Source organism: Pseudophryne corroboree, chromosome 5 (genome assembly GCF_028390025.1).
Source record: "Pseudophryne corroboree isolate aPseCor3 chromosome 5, aPseCor3.hap2, whole genome shotgun sequence".
In the NCBI taxonomy this organism is placed as follows: Eukaryota; Metazoa; Chordata; class Amphibia; order Anura; family Myobatrachidae; genus Pseudophryne; species Pseudophryne corroboree.
This window is the reverse complement of record NC_086448.1, coordinates 497,282,583-497,306,815: the sequence shown is the minus strand read 5'-3', so window position 1 is coordinate 497,306,815 and position 24,233 is coordinate 497,282,583. Positions and strand designations below refer to the sequence as shown.

Here is a 24,233-nt window from a genome sequence, read left to right as displayed (position 1 = left end):
TGCTATTATGTCTCCTCGTAAGACAGCTTTGGCTGTCTGCCAAAACAATGCAGGATCAGACGCGTGGTTAGAGTTATTAAGTGCGTAAGATTCCCAGGATGTCGTCAGCATAGTTTTAAAGTCTGGAGAAGCCGCCATCTTAGCAGGGAATCTCCAATGGGAATTAGTACCTAAAGTGAGTCTACCCTGTAGTACTATCGATATAGGGGCATGGTCTGAGATGGATATGGGCTTGATAGTTGCCTCAATGATCCTGGTGGACAGATCAGTGGAAATGAAAAAATAATCAATACGTGAAAAGGAATTATGGGTTGAAGAGTAGTAAGTATATTCCAATTCTACGGGATTATGAAGACGCCATATATCAATCAGTCCCAGTTGTGCAGACATGTAACCTAGGTTGATCTTGGGAAGTCGGGTCCTCTGAGACGAGGCACTCTTCTTGTCCAAGACCAGAGAGGACACCATATTCATATCTCCTCCAATAATAAGGGAGGTATGCGAATATGGGCGGAGAATATTTGTTATTTCTAGATAGAATGATTTATCATAGACAGCTGGGGCATAAACGTTGCACAAGGTCAGTCTGGTGCCCTCCAAAGTTATATCTAGGACAATGTATCTACCCAGAGAGTCAATAATCTGATGGTGTACGTCAAAGGCCACCCCCTTACGAATGAGGATCGCAACCCCTCTCGCCTTAGAGGTGAATGAAGAAAAAGCTACGACTTCTTGTCTAAGCATGGTGAGTTTAGCGTGTTCAGCGGGGGTCAGATGTGTCTCCTGAAGCATAGAGACATCCGCTTTTATTTTATTTAAGTAGGTAAGGATACGTCTCCGTTTAATAGGAGAATTAATACCCCTGACATTCCACGATATTATGTTAAGTTGTGACATTTATACCACCAGTAGGAGAACACATAAGGGCCTTATCAGGTCCTGAGACAATAAGCCTCCTTATATAAGTAATCCAGAATATCATGGACACAGACTGTTCCCACCCCCACCAGCTAAGCATCTTCAGGGAAGGAGGAGCAGAGAAGAAAAAAGAAATAGTCAGAAAGTAGAGAAGAAAGTAAACATAGAGGTTAAGACAAGAACAACATATGGGAGCGTTCCCACCAGTATACATCAGTATATACTGTCTGCATGGGCTCGCTGCAATGTAGAACATCAATAAAAAAAAAAAAAAGAGAATAACAGCATAACCAACAGGCAATACCTAGAATGAACTTTAGAAACATCTTTATGACCCTTATATAAAGAGAATGGAGTGATAACTAAATTAACCCGGTAGCAGTTAAATCAAATCAAATCAAATCCACCCCGCAATAGAAGAGAAACATCAACTATATCGATCTACCTAATAATTTGAACTAAGACCTGAAATCAAGTTCAACTGTTATCGTCGTCTCTGCTTGGAGGAGACGAGTGTGAGGCTGAGGGTGACCGCATGGATCCTTCCAGCTCCGTCATAAATTCCTTAGCTGAGTCCACTGAAGTGAAATCTTTCGGACCTTGCGGGGTGAAAATGCGCAGCCGCGCAGGGTAAAGTAGGGCAAATCGTATACCGCTTTTCACTAGGTGAGAGCATAATGGAGACATTTCTCTTCTGGCTCTAGAGACTTCTGCGGAATAATCCTGGAAGAGAAACAGCCGTTGTCCATCCCAGTGAAGTGGGCCCCGGCTTCGCGCCGCAGACCACATCAGTTCTTTATGTTTAAAGTTTAAGCATTTAAAGATAACCGGGCGGGGTCTGGTTTGGTTAGAGTCGCGTGGCGGACCCAGTCTATGAGCTCGCTCAATCTCCATCGAAGACAGGTCTTCCGGGATGCCTAGGAGGTCTGGGAGGTCGGAGAGTAAAAACTTTAGAAGATCAGGGCCTTTCAGTGACTCTTTAAGGCCCACAATTCTCAGATTGTTACGTTTCGAGCGATTTTCCAGGTCGTCTATCTTCATCATCATATGTTGGCGTGAAGATGTTAAAGATACGACCTGTTCCTTGAGATCTTCGATTTCTTTGAAATTGGCTCCAATCCTATTCTCATTCACGGAGATTCTGCGAGTCACAGACCCAAGCTCTGATTTAAGGTCTGATACCGCAGTCATAAATTTGTCCGCCTGTGCTTGTAGTAACGGTTCCACGGTTTCCTTGATTGCTTTCACTATTTCCAAATAGGAAGGAGGAGCGGGGGGAGCTTTTGGGGGCATGGTAGGTGATGATTCAACTTCGTCGTTGAAACCGACAGGGTTGAAAGACAGCGGCGGAGAGACGGGGCTCGGCTCCCTGCGTTTATTTCCACTTCTATTTCTTTGTGGTTTTGGTGCAGAAGAACTTAAAAATTTGTCCATAGTAGTAATTATGAGCTCATGAGGGTCGGATAGGTGGGATGGTATGCCTTTGGTCATGCAAGAGTGCAGAATTCTACATCACAACTGCTGGTGGTGCAAGTTCACATAATGCTGCGAAATGTGTCGACTACAGGCAAACTGAGGATGGGCGCAGTTCGCCAAGTTGTCAACGGGATGTAATTGTGTCAACCGGGTATAAATTTGATGTCGCCAATCTATGCAGGAGGGCGAGCAGGTTGATTTAGAGAGCGTGGCAAATATACTCAGTGGTGTAATATATCAATTATAATGGCAATCCGGCCAGCGGCATCGCCGTATGAGCACGCCCACGAAAGAGTAATCAGTAAGTAATGGATTAGTCGTTCTCACCTCTCACATACGTGGCGACAAGAGGGGGGTAGTGGATGTAATTCACTTTGTGGCAGCAGACTGGAGAAACAGCACCGCTTCTGAGAATCAATAGTGATGTTATATTCCCTTTTCTCCGCAGTGTAATCTGGAAGTTGGCCAGCTCGGTGGAAGGATTTGACCAGCTGGGGATGGAGGGAAGTGAGGCTTAGTAGGTCTGTAATGTTAGTGTGCCAGTTGATCTCCTCCAGCCCTCCCCTTTAACTGTGGGGCGTATAGGGCTCCCCAATTGCACAGATCCCTGCAATCCCCACTAACTGCAGCAGCTTATATTGTCAGGGGGAGAAGGGTATAGAGAGGAGACTGCAGAGAGGAGACTGGAGGGGAGACTGCCACCTCACCAAGAGTCCGCGTCTGGCAGGGAGAGAGAGCCGCGCTGCTGCAGGACCGGAAGTGCGGCCTCACGGGTCCTCCGTCTCTTCTCTCTTCGGGCGCCGGGTATCAGCAGGCCTCGGACGCCGCACCAGCCTTGTCACAGAGGGGTCCCAGAGGTCTCGCGGCACACAGGGGTGAGGGGGTCCAGACGTTCCGGCCGCTGCAGGCCGCTCCGGCTCCCGCACCGCCTACGGAGCTTCTTGTCGGGCCTTGATTGAAAATTTAGCCCGCGGCTCCGGCACAGGCCCCAACCCGCAAAGACCGTAAAAACGGTCTCCCGGCTCCGCGACCAAGCGCCCAGGTAACCAGAGCAACAGGGGGTACTGCAGAGGTAGGAAGGGGTCAGCAGTGTTGCTTATAGCTGGGGAACTAAATGGTTTTAGCAGGAGCTCTGCTTTCCTGCTTCCAGCCGTCTCTCCGGTCAGGCCACGCCCCCGCAGTTGTTAAGTTTAAGTGAATTTTAGCTAATGTAATATTGGCGTTTGGTAGGAAATTTCGGAGTTCAGGATGGCATTGGACAGAAGAACGACCGTGGCATCCCGATGATTTTAATCCCTTACTCGGGAATGTAATTATAGTTATCTGACTCTAATGCCCACTAACCCACCCTCCCCGCAGCCTAACCCTGCCTCCCCGCAGCCTATCTCTAACCCTCCCCGGTAGTGCCTAAATCTAACCCCCCTTCCCGCAGCCTAAGCCAAACCTTACCTCCCCCGCAACCTAATCTTACCCTCTCTGGGGTGCCTAAACCTAACCCCCCCCCTCTCCGCAAGCCCATTACATGCAGCCTAATCCTAACCCACTCCCTGCAGCCTAAATATAGTTACCTGACCCCAATCCCCCTTAAATCTAAACCTCCCTGGGGGTGCCTAAAACTAACCCACCCCTCTCCACAACCCGCAACCTAACACTAACCTTCCATTACCCGCAGCCTAATCCTAACCCTCCTTTCGCAGCCTAAACCTCCATTTCCTCCCCCACCCGCATCTTACCTGCCTGGCGTCCCGGTTCACATTCGTTCTGGATCCTGGCAGTCGTATTCCGGTGTCTGCATCCATTTTGACCCGTGCCAGGATTTTGACTGCCGTTATCCCGACCACCAGGATCCTGACCGGATCCCTAATATTGGACTCATATAGACATTAGCGCTTGGTTAAAACATAAACAGTATTCACAAGACTGAGGCAGAAATAATATGTCAGGAATCAGCGTCCAGGCTCATGCGCTGATTCACATGACGGTTCAGAGTTTTCTCTCCTTCTATGCTGTACTTGGTACTGGCGTTCACTCTAACTAATCTCCCGCCCCTCGGTCCCTGGGTGCCGCCATTTTGGAAAGCGTCACCTGACTGCATTCTAGCCAATCGTGGATGTAGTTCTAGTCCCATGACTATGTCCTTCAATCCATGTTCAGCACTCCCTGTAAATGTGCTTCCTGTATCCAGTGCAACAACACAATACCCCAGCGTGTCTTGGCTCCAGATCACTCTGATCAGCTTCCAGCTTCTGAGAACCTGTCAATCAGTTCCTGCTCTGATCTGCACCACAGCACCTCTGCTCTCAGCAGCTCCTGTTTAGTTTGACTAATAGAGCTTCCAGCTCTGCACTGCCCCTCAGCACCACTGCTTCCACAACTCCAGTCCAGTTTAACTAATAGAGCTTCCTCTGCAGCACTACTGCTCCCAGCTACTCAGTCTGACTAATAAAGCTCCCTTAGCAGTTCTGTTCCCAGCCTGTTCTATTCAACACAGTGTATATTTGCTACCACTTCCAGTTCAGTCAGCTCAGTTGTTCTTTTTTTAAACTCTACGGAACTACTGATCCCAGCTCAGCATTTAGCACAGCATGCACCAGTCCAACATCTTCCAGCACAGGCAGTCCTAGCCAGGCAACCAGCAACTTCAAGCCTTATATGATGATCATATATGATCCTAGAGCTTGCTCGGAGACCAGGCCAGATTTGAAACAAGGTGATACAGGCACCCGAATACTGCCATATGAGACCTAACAGGCCTATCTACCACCCTCTGCCTTCAAGGAAGCAGCAGTGATAGCTAAACCAACCGCACCTGAATGACCCCCACTGTGAGTTGATCAGACAGTTTTACCCCACACATACAGTACATACATTTTCCTTTTATGGACATGATGGCACTACATTCCTTATCACCATGAAACCTGTCATGGGTGGCACACAAAGTATGCATTCACTCAACAACTTATTGGATGGTGTTCACCAGATGATGGCCCTGATTCGGATGTGGAAGCAGCAGCAACAGCAGCACTAATATGGTTATGCCTCCTGCATGTTTTATTGATCCGAGCTGCATCCTAGGACACAGTATCGTACCATCTGCTACACCATTGGCTAGGCTGTGTGAATCATGGGGACATGCAAGCCAGCTGCTGCAGCAACAACGGGAGACCAGGAAGTCTCCGTTCTTGGATGGAGATCCTGGCCCTCCCCGCAACAGTGGCAACACACCTCCGTTTTGACATAATGAAGGCCATCATTGTCCAATCCCCACCCTGACAGTCTGATGCCATAGTGCAACCGATGTCGCAGTATGGGTCCAGTACATGTGCAAAGTTCAGAACATAGGTACTTTAAGGCATACCCCGCTACTACAGCCTGACCTGAATCAGGCCCCTGCGGTATGGAAGAAGGACATTTTCATTGATGGGGAGGGTACATTGTGCTGTATCTTCCCGGTACTGACACATGTGGGACTACCCTTTTTCAAAGAAGGGAATCCACTCTTTTAAACAATGTGCCCTGTAGTAGCCATTGTCTTAGGGATGGGGATTTAAAGCCCAGATCAACGTCACTTGTGTCAAATAAAGTTGTCCTCTCATTTAATGTGATAGGTTTTCTAACGTTAAAAAAAAAGTTTCGGCCTTAAATTAAAAAAAAAAAACACTTGTTTGCCCATTTTGGTGACATTTTATATGACCTGTTAGAGAGAACAATAGGACTACTGGTATTTTCAGAAAATGCAATGTCTTCTGCAAAAAAACAAACAGTGTAATTTGTGTGGTTATTGCATAAAATTATTTGGGATATTAGTTATGGAACATTGAAAAATGGACTCAGGACAGGGGTGAGAAAGCACTCCGCAGTGATGCCGTTAAACGATTTTGAATATTCTAGAAGCCTTTTACTGTGTGCATATCAAATTTTCTCAGTTCAGCTAGCTTCTGTAGTGGATTTAAGTTACAGAAATGTGCATAGGAAACCATGGAATTGATTTTGTGTTCAGTCTCTTTTCTAGTGTACATGATCTACCACAGTGCTGCTACCGATATTTACTTTATTCTTTTTCTTTCTTTGCAGATAACAGTTGTGAGTTGGGTTCTCTTGTGCTTGCTGCTGGCAGTGTTTCCCTTGATGCCTGTTGTTGGAAGGGAGCCCAACATCAGTCTGGTGTAAGATCAACATTGTCTTCTTAAAAGCTTTATATCACATTTAGCACGCACTAATTCAGTGAGCCTTGTCAGACACGTGAGCTATTGTAGAGTCAGGGGAAAAAAGAATGTTATTTCAATAATGAAACAAACTACTTGTTTTGAGATGGGTTCCTGATGGTTATTCCATTGAGCAGAAAATAGACTTGGTGAATTTCTACCATGTTATGTTTGTTTTAATATATAAAATTCTACAGATTTATCTTGCGTTAAACCCCTAGGTTATTTCAGAGGATATCTATTTTATTGCAAATAGATTTTATTTTGAAATGCACCTCTCATGTTTTCCCAATCTCAGAATGGTTTCATTTTATTTTCTCCAGTAATAATGTTTATTTTTAACTCCTAAATCTTTTCACCTTTTAGAATAGCTACCAATTCACATTAAGGGGGAATTCAATTAGCCACTGGCTAATTGATCCAGGGGCTATTCAGTGTGCCCCAAAGTTATCCAGCCGTCGGTACTCATTGGGGGTTTGATTTTTGCAAAAAAAGCCCTGAGAACTAGGGGGTTAACGGGTGCCACGACGCTGTTAACACAGGAATCTGTGAACTTTTTTAGGATTCTGTGTGTTTACGCAGTTAAAACGTTAAATTAACGGGTATTAAAAAGGGGTTTTGGTGAAAGGGTCTGGAATTGAATAGCCTCAGGCGATAAAATCAACTCAATGGAGCTAATTGAATTCGGCCCTACGTGCTGTAGTCTTGGTAACTCGGCTTGAGGATTAGCAAAAAGTGTAAATGGATTTTTAGTACAGTCATCTGATATTTAACTTCAGAGTACAAAGTTATGATTTTGGTTATGCAGGTTTAATATTACATTAAGGGGTCTATCCATGTAACAAGTGCAAACTGAATTGATACTTATCACTAAACATCGCATCGGTCCAATGTGATATATAGCTATCGACGCAATGCTGTTTCCCTGGCTCCAGCAAAGCTGTCTTCTCCAGGTGTGCACCTCAATGCTGTTGAAGTCAGCTGGGGGGGGGGGGGGGGGGGGCGTCTGCGCATGCACCGGCGTCCAATGTCCTAGGAGGCTGCAGAGGCTTCTGGGAGGTCAGGGTGGCTGAGCCAGCATGGGTGCCGGACAGTTACCGCACCATGCACTGCTAACATCTGTACATGACTAATGCCTATGTAGTTATCTTTATTTATCAGACACATACCTGGTTTGTTATTCAAACTCGCATTGATAGATCAGATAATTAAACAATCTGGTTTAGTGAGAGATTCACAGTGGATTCAACCTGATGAATGTATGATTACAAAAATATCAGTATACAGCCATTGAAATCTCATAATTAAAAAAGAGTGTATATTAATGCATTGCAATACCCATTATACTCATTACTTTGGGTAATGGGATTATCAGGCTATATAAAAGACAGTCACCAATTCAGGGGCCTAACTAGGCACTATGCATAAAACTACTTGTGTAAAATGCCAACTGGAACTCAATTTAGTGTAAGCTAAACTACTGCACTAATAATGTCAGAGTGGCATTCATTTCACTACAATGATACAATATTTAAGGAATAAGACAAATTAGAACCACATATTAAACCTTACTTGTTCATATGATTACAATGTAATTACAAGGAATGGGGCCATGATAAGAGTTGTTCCTCTAAGATATAAAACATAGGACATAGGAATTTCTTACCCCAAGCCTTGTAGTATAACTCCTCCAGTGAAGCTAGTAACTTTGTGTCTGCTTGTGATTTTCTCTGATATACTTGTACTGGAAGCAGGCACTTCCGATGTTATTGTAACTAATTTATTCAGAGCACCTACACAACATATAGTGATTTTTCAGCTTATCAAGTAATAGGATTAATACAAAATCAGTCTGCAAATAATTTAAATTGCACTGCAGTGTGATTTTGTCAGTTTTTCTGAAAGGTGAGGAAAATTGGAAGTGGAACCACTTAGTACAGTAGAAGCAGATACACAGCAACAGGAAATGCTGAACAGAAGTGAATCTTCCATCAGCTTTTATGGAAATCAAAGTGTTTTTTTTTATGTGCTTCCCATATTTAAGTGTAGCTCTGTGTAACTCAGTCTTCCAGGAGTTTGTTCATTACATAAGGATTGTCAGGTGCCCCCCTTGGGGGTCTATTTACTAAGCCTTGGACTTAGACCAAGTGGATAGAGATAAAGTACCAGCCAACCAGCTCCTGACTGTCATTTTTCAAATACAGCCTGTGACATGGTAGATAGGAGCTGATTGGCTGGTACTTTCTCTCCGTCCATTATTTCTCTGTCCAAGGCTTAGTAAATAGACCCCTTGGTTTCATAGAAACCAGTTTTCCCATTAAAGAGAAAAGGTGGAGGCAAAGGATTTATTCTCTAAATGGTGAGCTTCAAAGTCACCAAATATCTGCGTTTTTGCCCCCAGAATTTAAACCCGAGGTACTTAGTGCAAAACATGCCTGATTTTGCACTTAATAGTATTAATGCTTTAAATTCTGCAGGCAGGAATGCTTGTAACTTTGAAAAGCTCCTGTTAGTGAAATAAAACCACAAGTGTAGTATGGTACAGCAAAATATTTAGCACTGGCATTTTCATAAAAGAAGGAATGCCAACAGACTACAGTACCTAACCACCAAATCAAAGCATAGGCCTCTATTTATCGAGCACTTGTGAGCCTCTTTTTCATCAAAACCGTTGGGGAAAAAACCTCCTTTATTGCATTGCTGTATTTATACAAGGGTTAAGGCCAGAAAAGTCATAGATTTCTCCTGCCTTACACTGACTGTGTAAGGCACTTTACCATCATCCCCATAAACTCTAGAGGGATTGTAGCTTAACACATCATTGTGGTCCCTTTAAATTATCGGTATGAGTGTTTCTATACTTTATAAATCTGCCAGCTTAATAATGAAAACAAAAATAAAATCAATGATGGTGCTGTGTAACTGAGAAATTGGATTCAGGATCATGTCTGGAAATAAGCAATTATCAACTGAAAAAATTAACTGAAGAGGCAGAAAACTATACTGTAGATCAAAGGCATACCCATGGAAAATGTTTACCCTGAGAACTCCATTCTCTCAATGTTTCATTTTGTATTATATTCATTCAGGTTCATTTACTAACATGTGCAGTTGTGTATCTCTTGGCAATCAATCAGACATGTACTTTCATTATCAGTTTTGTACTAGTCTTTTCTAAACTAATACAGGTTGAGTATCCCATATCCAAATATTCCGAAATACGGAATATTCCGAAATACAGACTTTTTTGAGTGAGATAGTGAAACCTTTGTTTTTTGATGGCTCAATGTACGCAAACTTTGTTTAATACACAAAGTTATTAAAAATACTGTATTAAATGACCTTCAGGCAGTGTATATAAGGTGTATATGAAACATAAATGAATTGTGTGAATGTAGACACACTTTGTTTAATGCACAAAGTTATAAAAAATATTGGCTAAAATTACCTTCAGGCTGTGTGTATAAGGTGTATATGTAACATAAATGATTTGTGTGAATGTACACACACTTTGTTTAATGCACAAAGTTATAAAAAATATTGGCTAAAATGACCTTCAGGCTGTGTGTATAAGGTGTATATGTAACATAAATGCATTCTGTGCTTAGACTTAGGTCCCATCACCATGATATCTCATTATGGTATGCAATTATTCCAAAATACGGAAAAATCCGATATCCAAAATACCTCTGGTCCCAAGCATTTTGAATAAGGGATACTCAACCCGTATGTGATTTGTTGCTTTAAATTACAACCCAATGAAGCTATTTGCAGAAATGATGGAACAATATTTAAGGCTTGCTATTTAAAAAACCTTTACTGCTCTTTGAATCTAGATCTAACTAACAAAGTATAGCAGTAATTATGTCATCCGAGTACTTAATTTATTCTGTTTATATAGGCTTACAATAGGAAGCAGTAGCGGACCAAGAAAGAATAAGGCAGTGTCTGCTGTGCTCTTGATCTGTCATTGTGTTCTAAAAAAGTCTGTTTCCATTAATGGTCAGTTTTGCTTAGGCTTTGCCTAGTGATCAATAAACCCTGTATCTTGCTCATTTAGCACTCACTTGATTAATGGCTGATGCATAGAAATGGGGAAGTAACGCTTGCGAAAGCAAACCCTTAGGCTACCTACACATAATGCTATTAGTGTCTGTTGTGTGATAAGGGGTTGTTGGTGCAGCGTAGACGTCACTTCTGAAATGCAGTTTGTCTGTCTCTCTGGAAGTACTCATGGACTAGAGATGGACAGTGACTTCAATAAACTCTAATTGCAGTTTGAAGTTGTGCCATAGCCACCTAGACTTTAATATAAAATGTTTGCTTTAAATGATCAGAACATTAAATGGAGGTAAAGAATAAAATGAATTGTCAACTTCTACAATACTTTCCTTTTCATCATCTTTACACACACACACACACACATTTTTTTGTTACATTAGTAAATGATGTGTTCAGAAGCTGAAGTTACTCCTATAGTTGCGATGTAGGCATATGCAGTGAATTACTATTTTTAGTAAATGGATCCATGGGGGTTGGTGGTAAACTAGGAAACATTACTGTATGTTTTTGGTCTTAGTTAACAAACAAGTAATATGCAAGGAATGGACCAGTATTGTACATCATTTCTATTATAGCATGCCTGTGGATAACATCTTTTTTTTATATACATATATGTATAATTTTTGAATTACAATTTTTTTATTTTTTTATTACAAGGCTGTTTGTCTTGGTAATTAAACTGAATTAGGTGTGAGTAAGTGCAGTCATATCCCACACTTATGTTAGCCCCGGACTAACAGATGTTTGCAGCCCTTTTAGGTGAGATAGGGTGACATGACAGGACATTGCTGATGTTTCTGTGCCGTTGCAACAACACTTCACGCTGTTTGCCTCAAATTCAGTTGACCCCATAGAGCTGATACTGTGCATTATGTGAAGTAAGAGGAATTACTGTGGAAACTCTGAGTCAGGTTTTCTATAATGAGATAATGGAGTTGTGTACATAGGAAGGGAGGAAGAGAAGGAGGACAGGCTGAGAGTTATATTGGATTTGTTATGATGCAATTGATATTCATGCAAAGATCCGCTGATGTCTCAACCCCCCCCCCCCCCCCCCCCGATAAGTGCCCTGTTAACGCGATTGGGGCCACAAAAATATATAGGTCCATGAACTTATGTATTTTCGCACGAAAACAGGTAATTTTTCGGGCGGTATAAAGCAGCTCTAGTTGGATTTCCTGATAAGAAGAATTGCTGCAAAGTCCCGTTTTTACAGCCCGAAAACATTACTGCAGGCAATTAAATTCACAAATATTGTCAGTTGTGATAGTGAAATGTACAAAGAAAAGGGATAGTGTTATTGTTCTATACAACTAAAATAAAGGGGGTAATTCCAAGTTGATCGCAGCAGGATTTTTTTTAGCAGTTGGGCAAAACCATGTGTATTGCAGGGGAGGCAGATTTAACATGCGCAGAGAGAGTTAGATTTGGGTGTGGTGTGTTCAATCTGCAATCTAATTTGCAGTGTAAAAATAAAGCAGCCAGTATTTACCCTGCACAGAAACAAAATAACCCACCCAAATCAAACTCTTTCTGCACATGTTATATCTGCCTCCCCTGCAGTGCACATGGTTTTGCCCAACTGCTAACAAAATTCCTGCTGCGATCAACTTGGAATTACCCCCAAAGACTGGTAGCTAGTCTGCAATACACATTTTGCTAAAAAAAAAATAAAAAAAAAATGTAAAAGTTGAATGTATTTCATGGTTGTATTGCTTTATTGTGGTGATTAATATGTTGCTTGTCCTGTTTATACAGCACATGCGCTGGACTATTAGCCATTCTCATTTCCTTGGCCTCCCTTGTATCACTTTGGAAAAACAGAGACAGAGTTATGGAAGAGAAAGATTTCACCGTGCATATCTGGCAGGTCAGTATAACTGTACATGAAACTAGTCCACAACTCTCCACAACCCATAGACTTAAGGCTGGGGTATTTAACATGCGTCCTTCCAGCTGCTGTGGAACGACACATCCCAGCATGCTTTGCCACAGTGTTGCTGTTGGGGCATGCTAAAACTCTTAGGACATGGGATATGTAGTTCCACAGCAGCTGGAGGGGCTGAATGTTGAATACCCCTGGACTAAGAAGCCTATTTATGATCTGTAGATAAGCCAATCTTCTTATTGCTTCTCTCAATTTAAGAAGATACTGCCTTCAGAGATATCATATATTTCTCCAGTGTTAACCTATTTTATGCCTATTTCTGCCATTCCTACTGTACTAACCTGTCATTGTAATTCTAACAAGGCTATTCACAGCTAGCCAAAGCATTTAGAGCAGGGCTGGCCAAACCGGTCCTCGAGATCTACCAACAGTTCATGTTTTCTAGGCCTCCTGGAGATCTGTAGAATTGTCAGTTAGGAATGAATGCAGCACATCTTAATTAGTAATGACTACACCTGTGCACCAGCTAGGTAGTCTGGAAAATGTGAACTGTTGGTAGATCTCGAGGACCAGTGTGGCCAGGCCTGCATTAGAGGTTGCCTCTAGCAGCACCATACACAGCTATGGGAGAACCAGGGTAGTGTGAGAGGCTTTGCTGGATCCCCTCTTGATCAAACATCTATACACATGCATGGGTATTAAGTGGTCATGGGTATATCACTGTAACCCTTCAGTGGCTGCTGATAAGATGGAGAAAACGTGTACTTGGGAGGAGGGTTTTCTCTGGATCTCCAATAGGAACTCCAGCATTGTAGATTGCTGTGCAACTACATTCAGTATCACTGCAATATGCAGCAACTTACAGTATAATGTTAGTTACTGCAAGCACTGTGTCACTGATAATAAATAGACCCCATACTCTATCTCTGTTGTTCTCTATTGCAGGCTACGTTGTACATTTTATTTTACAATAGAAATAGTGACCTGGATATTCCCTTGGTATGAGAGTTTAGGGTTTGTGGGTACTTTATGTGTAAATGTAAAGGATGTTAGATGGCATTATGCTGGCATGAGGGGGAGTGTAATGGTGTATGAGTTTGCACAAATGTGCGAGTTTAGTGCTAAAATCGCACATTTGAGGCAGTTCTCACAAAGTGAGATTATAAGAATAAAAGAAGTTTCCACAGCCACTTCACAAATACACCCCTTGTGGTAATATGGTTACCTTACAGATGACCTCAATCAAATGAGGTTTAAAAGGCATAAAACATCCCAAGGAAAACAGCAATCAAATATAGATTTCTTTATTGTTGAGTCCACATCGGAGCTCCAGCGGATTTATGTGGAAGAAATATATTTCGCATATTGTGATATCACAATTTTTTTTCTCTATCGTCCTAGTGGATGCTGGGGTTCCTGAAAGGACCATGGGGAATAGCGGCTCCGCAGGAGACAGGGCACAAAAAGTAAAGCTTTAGGATCAGGTGGTGTGCACTGGCTCCTCCCCCTATGACCCTCCTCCAAGCCAGTTAGATTTTTGTGCCCGGCCGAGAAGGGTGCAATCTAGGTGGCTCTCCTAAAGAGCTGCTTAGGAAAGTTTAGCTTAGGTTTTTTATTTTACAGTGAGTCCTGCTGGCAACAGGATCACTGCAACGAGGGACTTAGGGGAGAAGAAGTGAACTCACCTGCGTGCAGGATGGATTGGCTTCTTGGCTACTGGACATCAGCTCCAGAGGGACGATCACAGGTACAGCCTGGATGGTCACCGGAGCCTTGCCGCCGGCCCCCTTGCAGATGCTGAAGTAAGAAGAGGTCCAGAATCGGCGGCAGAAGACTCCTCAGTCTTCTAAAGGTAGCGCACAGCACTGCAGCTGTGCGCCATTTTCCTCTCAGCACACTTCACACGGCAGTCACTGAGGGTGCAGGGCGCTGGGAGGGGGGCGCCCTGGGAGGCAAATGAATACCTAATTTGGCTAAAAATACCTCACATATAGCCTCCGGAGGCTATATGGAGATATTTAACCCCTGCCAGAATCCGTTAAGAGCGGGAGACGAGGCCGCCGAAAAAGGGGCGGGGCCTATCTCCTCAGCACACAGCGCCATTTTCCCTCACAGAAAGGCTGGAGGGAAGGCTCCCAGGCTCTCCCCTGCACTGCACTACAGAAACAGGGTTAAAACAGAGAGGGGGGGCACTAATTTGGCGATATGCTTATATATATATTAAGATGCTATAAGGGAAAACACTTATATAAGGTTGTCCCTATATAATTATAGCGTTTTGGTGTGTGCTGGCAAACTCTCCCTCTGTCTCTCCAAAGGGCTAGTGGGTCCTGTCCTCTATCAGAGCATTCCCTGTGTGTGTGCTGTGTGTCGGTACGTGTGTGTCGACAGGTAGGAGGACGATGTTGGTGAGGAGGCGGAGCAATTGCCTGTAATGGTGATGTCACTCTCTAGGGAGTCGACACCGGAATGGATGGCTTATTTAGGAAATTACGTGATAATGTCAACACGCTGCAAGGTCGGTTGACGACATGAGACGGCCGACAAACAATTAGTACGGTCCAGACGTCTCAAAAACACCGTCAAGGGTTTTAAAACGCCCGTTTACTTTAGTCGGTCGACACAGACACAGACAGGGACACTGAATCCAGTGTCGACGGTGAATAAACAAACGTATTCCTTATTAGGGCCACACGTTAAAGGCAATGAAGGAGGTGTTACGTATTTCTGATACTACAAGTACCACAAAAGAGGGTATTATGTGGGATGTGAAAAAACTACCATAGTTTTTCCTGAATCAGATAAATTAAATAAAGTGTGTGATGATGCGTGGGTTCCCCCCGATAGAAAATTATGGGCGGTATACCCTTTCCCGCCAGAAGTTAGGGCGCGTTGGGAAACACCCTTTAAGGTGGATAAGGCGCTCACACGCTTATCAAAACAAGTGGCGGTACCGTCTATAGATAGGGCCGTCCTCAAGGACCAGCTGACAAGGCTGGAAAATATAATAAAAAGTATATACACACATACTGGTGTTATACTGCGGCCAGCGATCGCCTCAGCCTGGATGTGCAGAGCTAGGGTGGCTTGGTCGGATTCCCTGACTAAAAATATTGATACCCTTGACAGGGACAGTATTTTATTGACTATAGAGCATTTCTATATATGCGAGATGCACAGAGGGATATTTGCACTCTGGCATCATGAATAAACGCGATGTCCATAACTGCCAGAAGATGTTATGGACACGACAGTGGTCAGGTGATGCAGATTCCAAACGGCACAGTATGGCCGTATACAGGAAGAGGACTTGTTTGGGGTCGGTCCATCGGACCTGGTGGTCACGGCAACTGCTGGAAAATCCACCGTTTTTTACCCTAAGTCACATCTCTGCAGAAAAAGACACCGTCTTTTCAGCCTCAGTCCTCTCGTCCCTATAAGATCATATCTGCCCAGGGATAGAGGAAAGGGAAGAAGACTGCAGCAGGCAGCCCATTCCCAGGAACAGAAGCGTTCCACCGCGTCTGAAAAGTTCTCAGCATGGCGCTGAGACCGTACAGGACCCCTGGATCCTACAAGTAGTATCCCGGGGGTACAGATGGGAATGTCGAGACGTTTCCCCTTCGCAGGCTCCTGAAGTCTGCTTTACCAAGTCTCCCTCCGACAAGGAGGTAGTATGGGAAAAAATTCACAAGCTGTATTCCCAGCAGGTGATAATTAAATTACCCCTCCTACTACAGAAAAGGGGTATTATTCCACACTATATTGTGGTACTGAAGCCAGAAGGCTAGGTGAGACTTATTCTAAAAAATTTTTTTTGAACACTTACAAAGGTTCAAATTAAGATGAAGTCACTCAGAGCAGTGATAACGAACCAGGAATAAGGGGACTATATAGTGTCCCGGGACATCAGGGATGCTTACCTCTATGTCCCAAATTTGCCCTTCTCACTAAGGGTACCTCAGGTTCGTGGTGCAGAACTGTCACTATCAGTTTCAGACGCTGCCGTTTGGATTGTCCACGGCACCCTGGGGTCTTTACCAAGGTAATGGCCGAATTGATGATTCTTCTTCGAAGAAAAGGCGTCTTAATTATCCCTTACTTGGACGATCTCCTGATAGGGGCATAGTCCAGGGAACAGTTGGAGGTCGGAGTAGCACTATCTCGGATACTGCTACAATCAGCACGGGTGGATTCTAAATATTCCAAAATCGCAGCTGATCCCGACGACACGTCTGCTGTGCCTAGGGATGATTCTGGACACAGTCCAGAAAAAGGTGTTTCTCCCGGAAGAGAAAGCCAGGGAGTTATCCGAGCAAGTCAGGAACCTCCTAAAAACAGTGCATCATTGCACAAGGGTCCTGGTAAAAATGGTGGCTTCCTACGAAGCAATTCCATTCGGCAGATTTCACGTAAGAACTTTTCAGTGGGATCTGCTGGACAAATGGTCCGGATCGCATCTTCAGATGCATCAGCGGATAACCCAATATCCAAGGACAAGGGTGTCTCTCCTGTGGTGGTTATAGAGTGCTCATCTTCTAGAGGGCAGCAGATTCGGCATTCAGGATTGGATGCTGGTAACCACGGAGCCCAGCCTGAGAGGCTGGGGAGCAGTCACACAAGGAAAAAATTTCCAGGGAGTGTGATCAAGTATGGAGACTTTTCTCCACATAAATATACTGGAGCTAAGGGTAAATTTATAATGCTCTAAGCTTAGCAAGACCTCTGCTTCAAGGTCAGCCGGTATTGATCCAGTGGGAAAAACATCACGGCAGTCGCCCACGTAAACAGACAGGGCGACACAAGAAGCAGGAGGGCAATGGCAGAAACTGAAAGGACTTTTCGCTGGGCGGAAAATCATGTGATAACACTGTCAGCAGTTTTTCATCCCGGGAATGGAAACTGGGAAGCAGACTTCCTCAGCACGACCTCCACCCGGGAGAGTGGAAACTTCATTGAGAAGTTTTTTTTTTTTCCACATGATTGTAAACCGTTGGGAAATACCAAAGGTGGACATGATGGCGTCCCGTCTGAACAAAAAACGGGACAGGTATTGCGCCAGGTCAAGAGACCCTCAGGCAATAGATGTGGACGTTCTGGTAACACCGTGGGTGTACCAGTCGGTGTATGTGTTCCCTCCTCTGCTTCTCATACCTAAGGTGCTGAGAATTATAAGACGTAGAGGAGTAAGAACTATACTCATGGCTCCGGATTGGCCAAGAAGGACTTGGTACCCGGAACTTCAAGAGATGCTTACAGAGGTCTTATGGCCTCTGCCGCTAAGAAGGGACTTGCTTCAGCAAGTACCATGTCTGTTCCAAGACTTACCGCAGCTGCGTTTGTCGGCATGGCGATGGAAAGCCGGATCCTAAGGGAAAAAAGGCATTCCGGAAGAGGTCATTCCTACCCTGGTCAAAGCCAGAAAGGAGGTGACCGCACAACATTATCACCACGTGTGGCGAAAATATGTTGCGTGGTGTGAGGCCAGGAAGGCCCACAAAGAAATTTCAACTCGGTCGTTTCCTGCATTTCCTGAAAACAGGAGTGTCTATGGGCCTCAAATTGGGGTCCATTAAGGTTCAAATTCGGCCCTGTAAATTTTCTTCCAGAAAGAATTGGCTTCAGTTCCTGAAGTCCAGAAGTTTGTCAAGGGAGTATTGCATATACAAACCCCTTTTTTGTGCCTCCAGTGGCACTGTGGGATCTCAACGTAGTTCTGGGATTCCTCAAATCACATTGGTTTAAAACCAGTCAAATATGTGGATTTGAAGCATCTCACATAAAAAGTGACCATGCTCTTGGCCCTGGCCTGGACCAGGCGAGTGTCAAATTGGTGGTTTTTTCTCAAAAAAGCCCATATCTGTTTGTCCATTCGGACAGGGCAGAGCTGCGGACTCGTCCCCAGTTCTCTCCCTAAGGTGGTGTCAGTGTTTCACCTGAACCAGCTTATTGTGGTGCCTTGCACCTACTAGGGACTTGGAGGACTCCAAGTTGCTAGGAGTTGTCAGGGCCCTGAAAATATGTTCCAGGACAGCTGGAGTCAGAAAATCTGACTCGCTGTTTATACTGTATGCACCCAACAAGTTGGGTGCGCCTGCTTCTAAGCAGGCGATTGCTCGTTGGATTTGTAACACAATTCAACTTGCACATTCTGAGGCAGGCCTGCCACAGTCTAAATCGGTTAAGGCCCATTCCACAAGGAAGGTGGGCTCATCTTGGGCGGCTGCCCGAGAGGTCTCGGCATTACAACTCTGCCGAGCAGCTACGTGGTCAGGGGAGAACACGTTTGTAAAATTCTACAAATTTGATATCCTGGCAAAAGAGGACCTGGAGTTCTCTCATTCGGTGCTGCAGAGTCATCCGCACTCTCCCGCCCGTTTGGGAGCTTTGGTATAATCCCCATGGTCCTTTCAGGAACCCCAGCATCCACTAGGACGATAGAGAAAATAAGAATTTACTTACCGATAATTCTATTTCTCGGAGTCCGTAGTGGATGCTGGGCGCCCATCCCAAGTGCGGATTATCTGCAATACTTGTACATAGTTACAAAAATCGGGTTATTATTGTTGTGAGCCATCTTTTCAGAGGCTCCGCTGTTATCATACTGTTAACTGGGTTTAGATCACAAGTTGTACGGTGTGATTGGTGTGGCTGGTATGAGTCTTACCCGGGATTCAAAATTCCTCCCTTATTGTGTACGCTCGTCCGGGCACAGTACCTAACTGGCTTGGAGGAGGGTCATAGGGGGAGGAGCCAGTGCACACCACCTGATCCTAAAGCTTTACTTTTTGTGCCCTGTCTCCTGCGGAGCCGCTATTCCCCATGGTCCTTTCAGGAACCCCAGCATCCACTACGGACTCCGAGAAATAGAATTATCGGTAAGTAAATTCTTATTTTTTTCATTTACATACACCTATAAACACATTAGAACAAAAACAAGTGAATAAACCCAGTGAATTTGCACACCTACCTGATGGATAAATGTCTGAGTGATAAATCAGACCAGCGCATAATTAGAGTCCCGGTTATACTCCAAAGATGATGGTCCTTAATCCTCAGGCATAGGTGGCGCAGTACAGTTCAACTGGTGTCCCCTCCGTTGGCAGGGAGCTGTAGGAGCCATTATCATGTGGCCTTACACTGGGCTATTAGACCCAGACATATTTGTCATTATTTATGGCGTGGGTTTGGGGTGCGATTTTCCCTGTGTTGGTATGGCTAGGCTGCTTCAGGGTGGCACACCCTAACACTTTATTAACACTTATGTTTTTCCCTGTCACATTGTATATATTTTTTTTATTATTTTAATCATACCTTACTTACATAGCACTTATGTTCTTCTTATTAACCCTTACTAATTTTCACCTGTGTGCTGCCCTGAGGTAGCTGACCTGTGCTGACATGATGGGGTTCCGCACCCTGGACCCACACTTAGTATTAGGGACTCCCAGTGACAGAGACGCCTAGCCGTTCGGCCTGGGGGCTTAACCCTATATCTGCAGATATACGCAACTAAGATATCTGTATTATCTGATTATTATGTAGTATTATTACTCACTCAGTGTGCATTAGCTATATGTTTTTTTCTTACCCAGAATTAGCCCTCCCTTTTAGCACCTGAGTGACAATCTGATTGAGCAGCTTACCAATACATGTGCTCTGAATTATTTAGCAATCATCTTTCTGTAAAGATTATGGAGGTAACCCATGGTAACACAGCCCAGTTACCAGTAATAAGACAGCCTGTCTTCAGGAATTTCATTGGAGAGAATGCACAAAAAGCACAAAGGCTCATATACAATAAGCTTAATAAGCCTCTAATAAATGATACAAATGAATGAGATACAATTCCTTTCTACATATAAAATAGCCTAAACAAGTTTTTTTAATTTTATTAAATTTTTAGATCTCCGCTTACTGCACAGTATTCTAATATTTAATATTGTAATGTATCTACTAGGGGCATCTTTTTTTAGCCATAGTATATATTTTACCTTGACAAGTGATCAGTATAAAACTTCTCTTTTATATTTATACTTGCCAATATGAAGAGCAATACCATTTTCTTTGAATATTCTAAATCTGTCCCACAGTACAACATGGTTTTGCCTAGGTGCTCAGTTACTGCTCTTTTTGACGTTAATTTCATCAGTACTAGCAATGAAGTTGTCCCTGTCCGTCTTGCCTCTTTTGTTGTCCATTTTCCTAACTGTGATGGCAGTAGGGTTCTGAATGCTGCTGTTCAGTTATGAATTGCTCCTCTAACCCTCCATGTTGGAGCTCTGTCAAAGAATCACTTCATTTTCACATAATTCCTCACACCATAAGCACCATGGTCTCTTCTTTCTCCAACTAAATTTGCCTCATGCACTGGACAACTCAAATTCCTGTTTTTGGATCCTAGTGTTAGTATTGCTGCATACACAAAGTACAGATACGTCCTTCCTCATCTAGCCTCCATACATTATGAGTCGCGGCACACAGGGTGAATGAGAGAAGCCAGCTCCTGTGCGACTCAGCAAGCATTGAGTGTCTTATTCACATCGCTGTGCAAATAAGATGCACAAGCAGACGATGCTGATTAAAATGACATTTGGCTTGTGTATATTCTGTGTGCAAATACAGCTGTATCTGCATACAAAATGCTACAGTACAGTGTGTTCCACTGACACTTTAACGTAGTATTTCATATGCATATTCAGCTGCAGTCATACACAGAATATACACATGTCGCATATAATTTTAATCAGGGTAGTCTTCTTGTGCGACTTATTCACACAGCGATGCCAATAGGATTTTCGGGGGAAAAGTCACTTGGCATTAGTAAACACGCTTGGGACTAGGTGTGACTAGAGGGGCTGCATAATGTGACTAAAGCAACGATGAGGGAGGAAACATTTGTAATGCCTCCATGAGATTTACCAGTGTCTGGAACTGATGTGACTGTCGACATATCATCCCCTTTGGGATATTTTCCGTAAGCTACAATCCATTCTACAACCACATCATGTATGGTATTGTTTCATCCGAGAGTACAGTATTTTTGGGTGTGGTTCATTAGGTCGACATGCATTAGATCGACATACATTGGGTCGACCACTGACGGTCAACATGCATTAGGTCGACATGGTCATTGGGTCGGCATGTACAAGGTCGGCATAGAATAAGGTCAACATGAGTTTTTGTTACTGTTTTTGGTGTCGTTTTCTTCGTAAAGTGATGGGGAACCTCAATTAGTGCACCGTGTCCCCTCGCATGGCTTGCTCGTTCGCCATGCTTCGGGCAAGGTGCTTCGCTCTGCTACCGCTGCGCTCGGCACAGGTTACTGTTCCCAATTGTAGTCCACGTGGATTGTAAAGTATGAAAACGGTGAAAAAAATGAAACAAATTGTTGCAACAAGTTGCATGTTGACCAGCACATGTCGACCTTCAGTGGTCGACCCAATGTATGTCGACATAATGCTTGTCGACCTAACGACCACCTCCCGTATTTTTAGGGGAGTCTTTTAAAGCCCTCACCTGGATGCCAACACCAAAGTTTGGTCACCTGAGGTCACTTAAGCTTTCCCTGCCTTTAAGCTTCCTTTACCCATAGCCAATCTAGACTTTGTGCCTCTATAGTGGATAGTGCCATACCAGACTGATTGCACAAAATCCATTATATTCCTGTGAGTTCCTGATATCTACTTATAAATCATTAGGTTGTTTTCACAGTCAGTGCAAGAAATGGTAAATGCATACAATACAGATGTGTACTCTTACATCTCTGCTCAGTGTGCTACAAGTTGCATTACACATAACGCATGATTGCCGTATGACTTGGTAGCGCTGAGCATATTTTTTGAATTTTTTTCTGCGAAAATGCATCTTAGTCACAAATGTAATAGAACGCATGAGCAGCTTTTGATGAGTAAAATGATATGCAGCATGCCTATATTCTATGTGTGACTGTATGCATAAAAAATGCTATGCTATAGTGTTTTCCTGGAAAACACTCTAACGTGGCATTTCGGATGCAGATAGATATGCGTCCTGTTACATTGCTTTGCATCTAAGACACTTTTTCACTGTTTAAAATGCAAAAAAGACGCTCAGTGCTACCGAGTCCCGCCATGGCATGGCGAGACTTCAAGGGCTGTTTACGTGACTGCAGCAAGGTTATAAGGCTAGGGCCACACATAGCGGCCAAGCAGATTCCGTTCAGCGGGACCCACTTGGTCACAAGGAGACTGCACTGTGTTCCATTGAAATCCCATGTGTCACTGGCAGGATCCTATTCTGCGGGATCCTGCAGAACAGTATCCGTGTGCACACAAAACCCCCCTTCCGGCCAAGCGGGTCCTGTTCAGGTGTGGGCCTAGCCTAAGAGGACACACCTGTATATTACTTTTGGTAGCATTTTTAGTAAGGTAATGGATGGGAAATATGCAATTGAAGTGATAACAATAGGATTTTAAAATAGTTGAACAAAATCAATTGAGACCTCTCGACAACAGGCTTGTTTTGCTGGATGGTTGTTAAGAATAATGTAGGTGTTAATGGAGAATAAAACGCCAGTAGTTCAACCTGTTAGTGATTAAAAATACATGTATGTAAGCAGGTAGTGAACAGCTGAAAACTAGAGTGGCTTTGAGTGTTAGAAGCAATGGTAAACTATCACTTGGCATCGAGTAAAGTTGGGTGTCATCCTGATAGATGAGCTTTCTAAGCACACATTCTCCCACCTCATGTATAGGTGCCTGGCTATTTTTGCTGGCAGCTGTTCTCTGGTCTCTCTAAGCCAGTGTGCATATTGAGAGCTCAGAGCCACACATACATAACAGACTTGGTTGGAGAAACTGCTGCCACTGGGCATGCACAGCATTCTGTCCTTTAAACTGTATACTGTGGCTGCAACTGTAGTTAATTAGTTTTATATACTCTTCTTCTGCTATCCTGGTCATGATTTGAACCGCTGGCAGGTGTGGGGATTATTTCTGGGCAACTAGAAACCCCACATTTGCCTATGTACAAAATGGAACAAGTTTGTAGGTAGACATTCTGTTTTGGAGAAGTATATTTGGTGGGCTAGAGTTGTAGTTTTAGTTGATGAAGAAAGCTGAACATGATCGTAGTAGCTTGGTGAAAAACAGCTGTGAGGATCTGGTTATAATGTGATGCTGCCATCCAGGGACACAACATGATGGTAATCAGGGAGAAAAAAGGTCTTATATTATCAGAGAAATTATTTATAGTAGGTTAGTGTAATTAACACTTCTGACAAGCCCATGATCTTTTGAGAAGGAAAATTAGTAAATTGATTGGAAAGGTTACAGGATAAAGAGTTGTGATCTTAGAAAGGGAAAGGGTAATTAGTCTGGTTATCAAAAGAACAGAGTCAAGTACAGATATGAGAACAAAAGATTATTCCTCTTTGTGAGTGAAAAGAATTTGTCCAACAAAAAAGCCTGGAAATGGGAGGGTAAAGAGAGGAATTTGGAAGCAGAGACGGAAAGTGGGTCATTGATAGATATACAGTATTAAAGTCCCCTACTATGAGAGCAACATCCCTCTTATTAAATTCAAAGCATTCAAGATTGTGTTTCCCCTGCTGATGTATAACTGGCAGCTTCAAATTTCATGTTGTGTTACTTACACATTGAACTTTACTATACAAACGGTTTGTGAGATTAAAATGATTATGA

General features: G+C 43.5%; 1 protein-coding gene across 5 annotated transcripts in view; it reads left to right on the top strand.

Moving 5' to 3' along the window:
• The window catches only part of PIGN (phosphatidylinositol glycan anchor biosynthesis class N), a 666,839-nt gene that overhangs the window by 373,185 nt on the left and 269,421 nt on the right, over window positions 1-24,233 (top strand). For all 5 annotated transcript variants that reach the window (XM_063922983.1, XM_063922980.1, XM_063922979.1 and 2 more), the window contains 2 exons: window positions 6,469-6,560; window positions 12,420-12,531. In XM_063922983.1, the coding sequence (XP_063779053.1) occupies window positions 6,469-6,560; window positions 12,420-12,531 (204 nt within the window). The remainder of the gene's footprint in view (window positions 1-6,468; window positions 6,561-12,419; window positions 12,532-24,233) is intronic.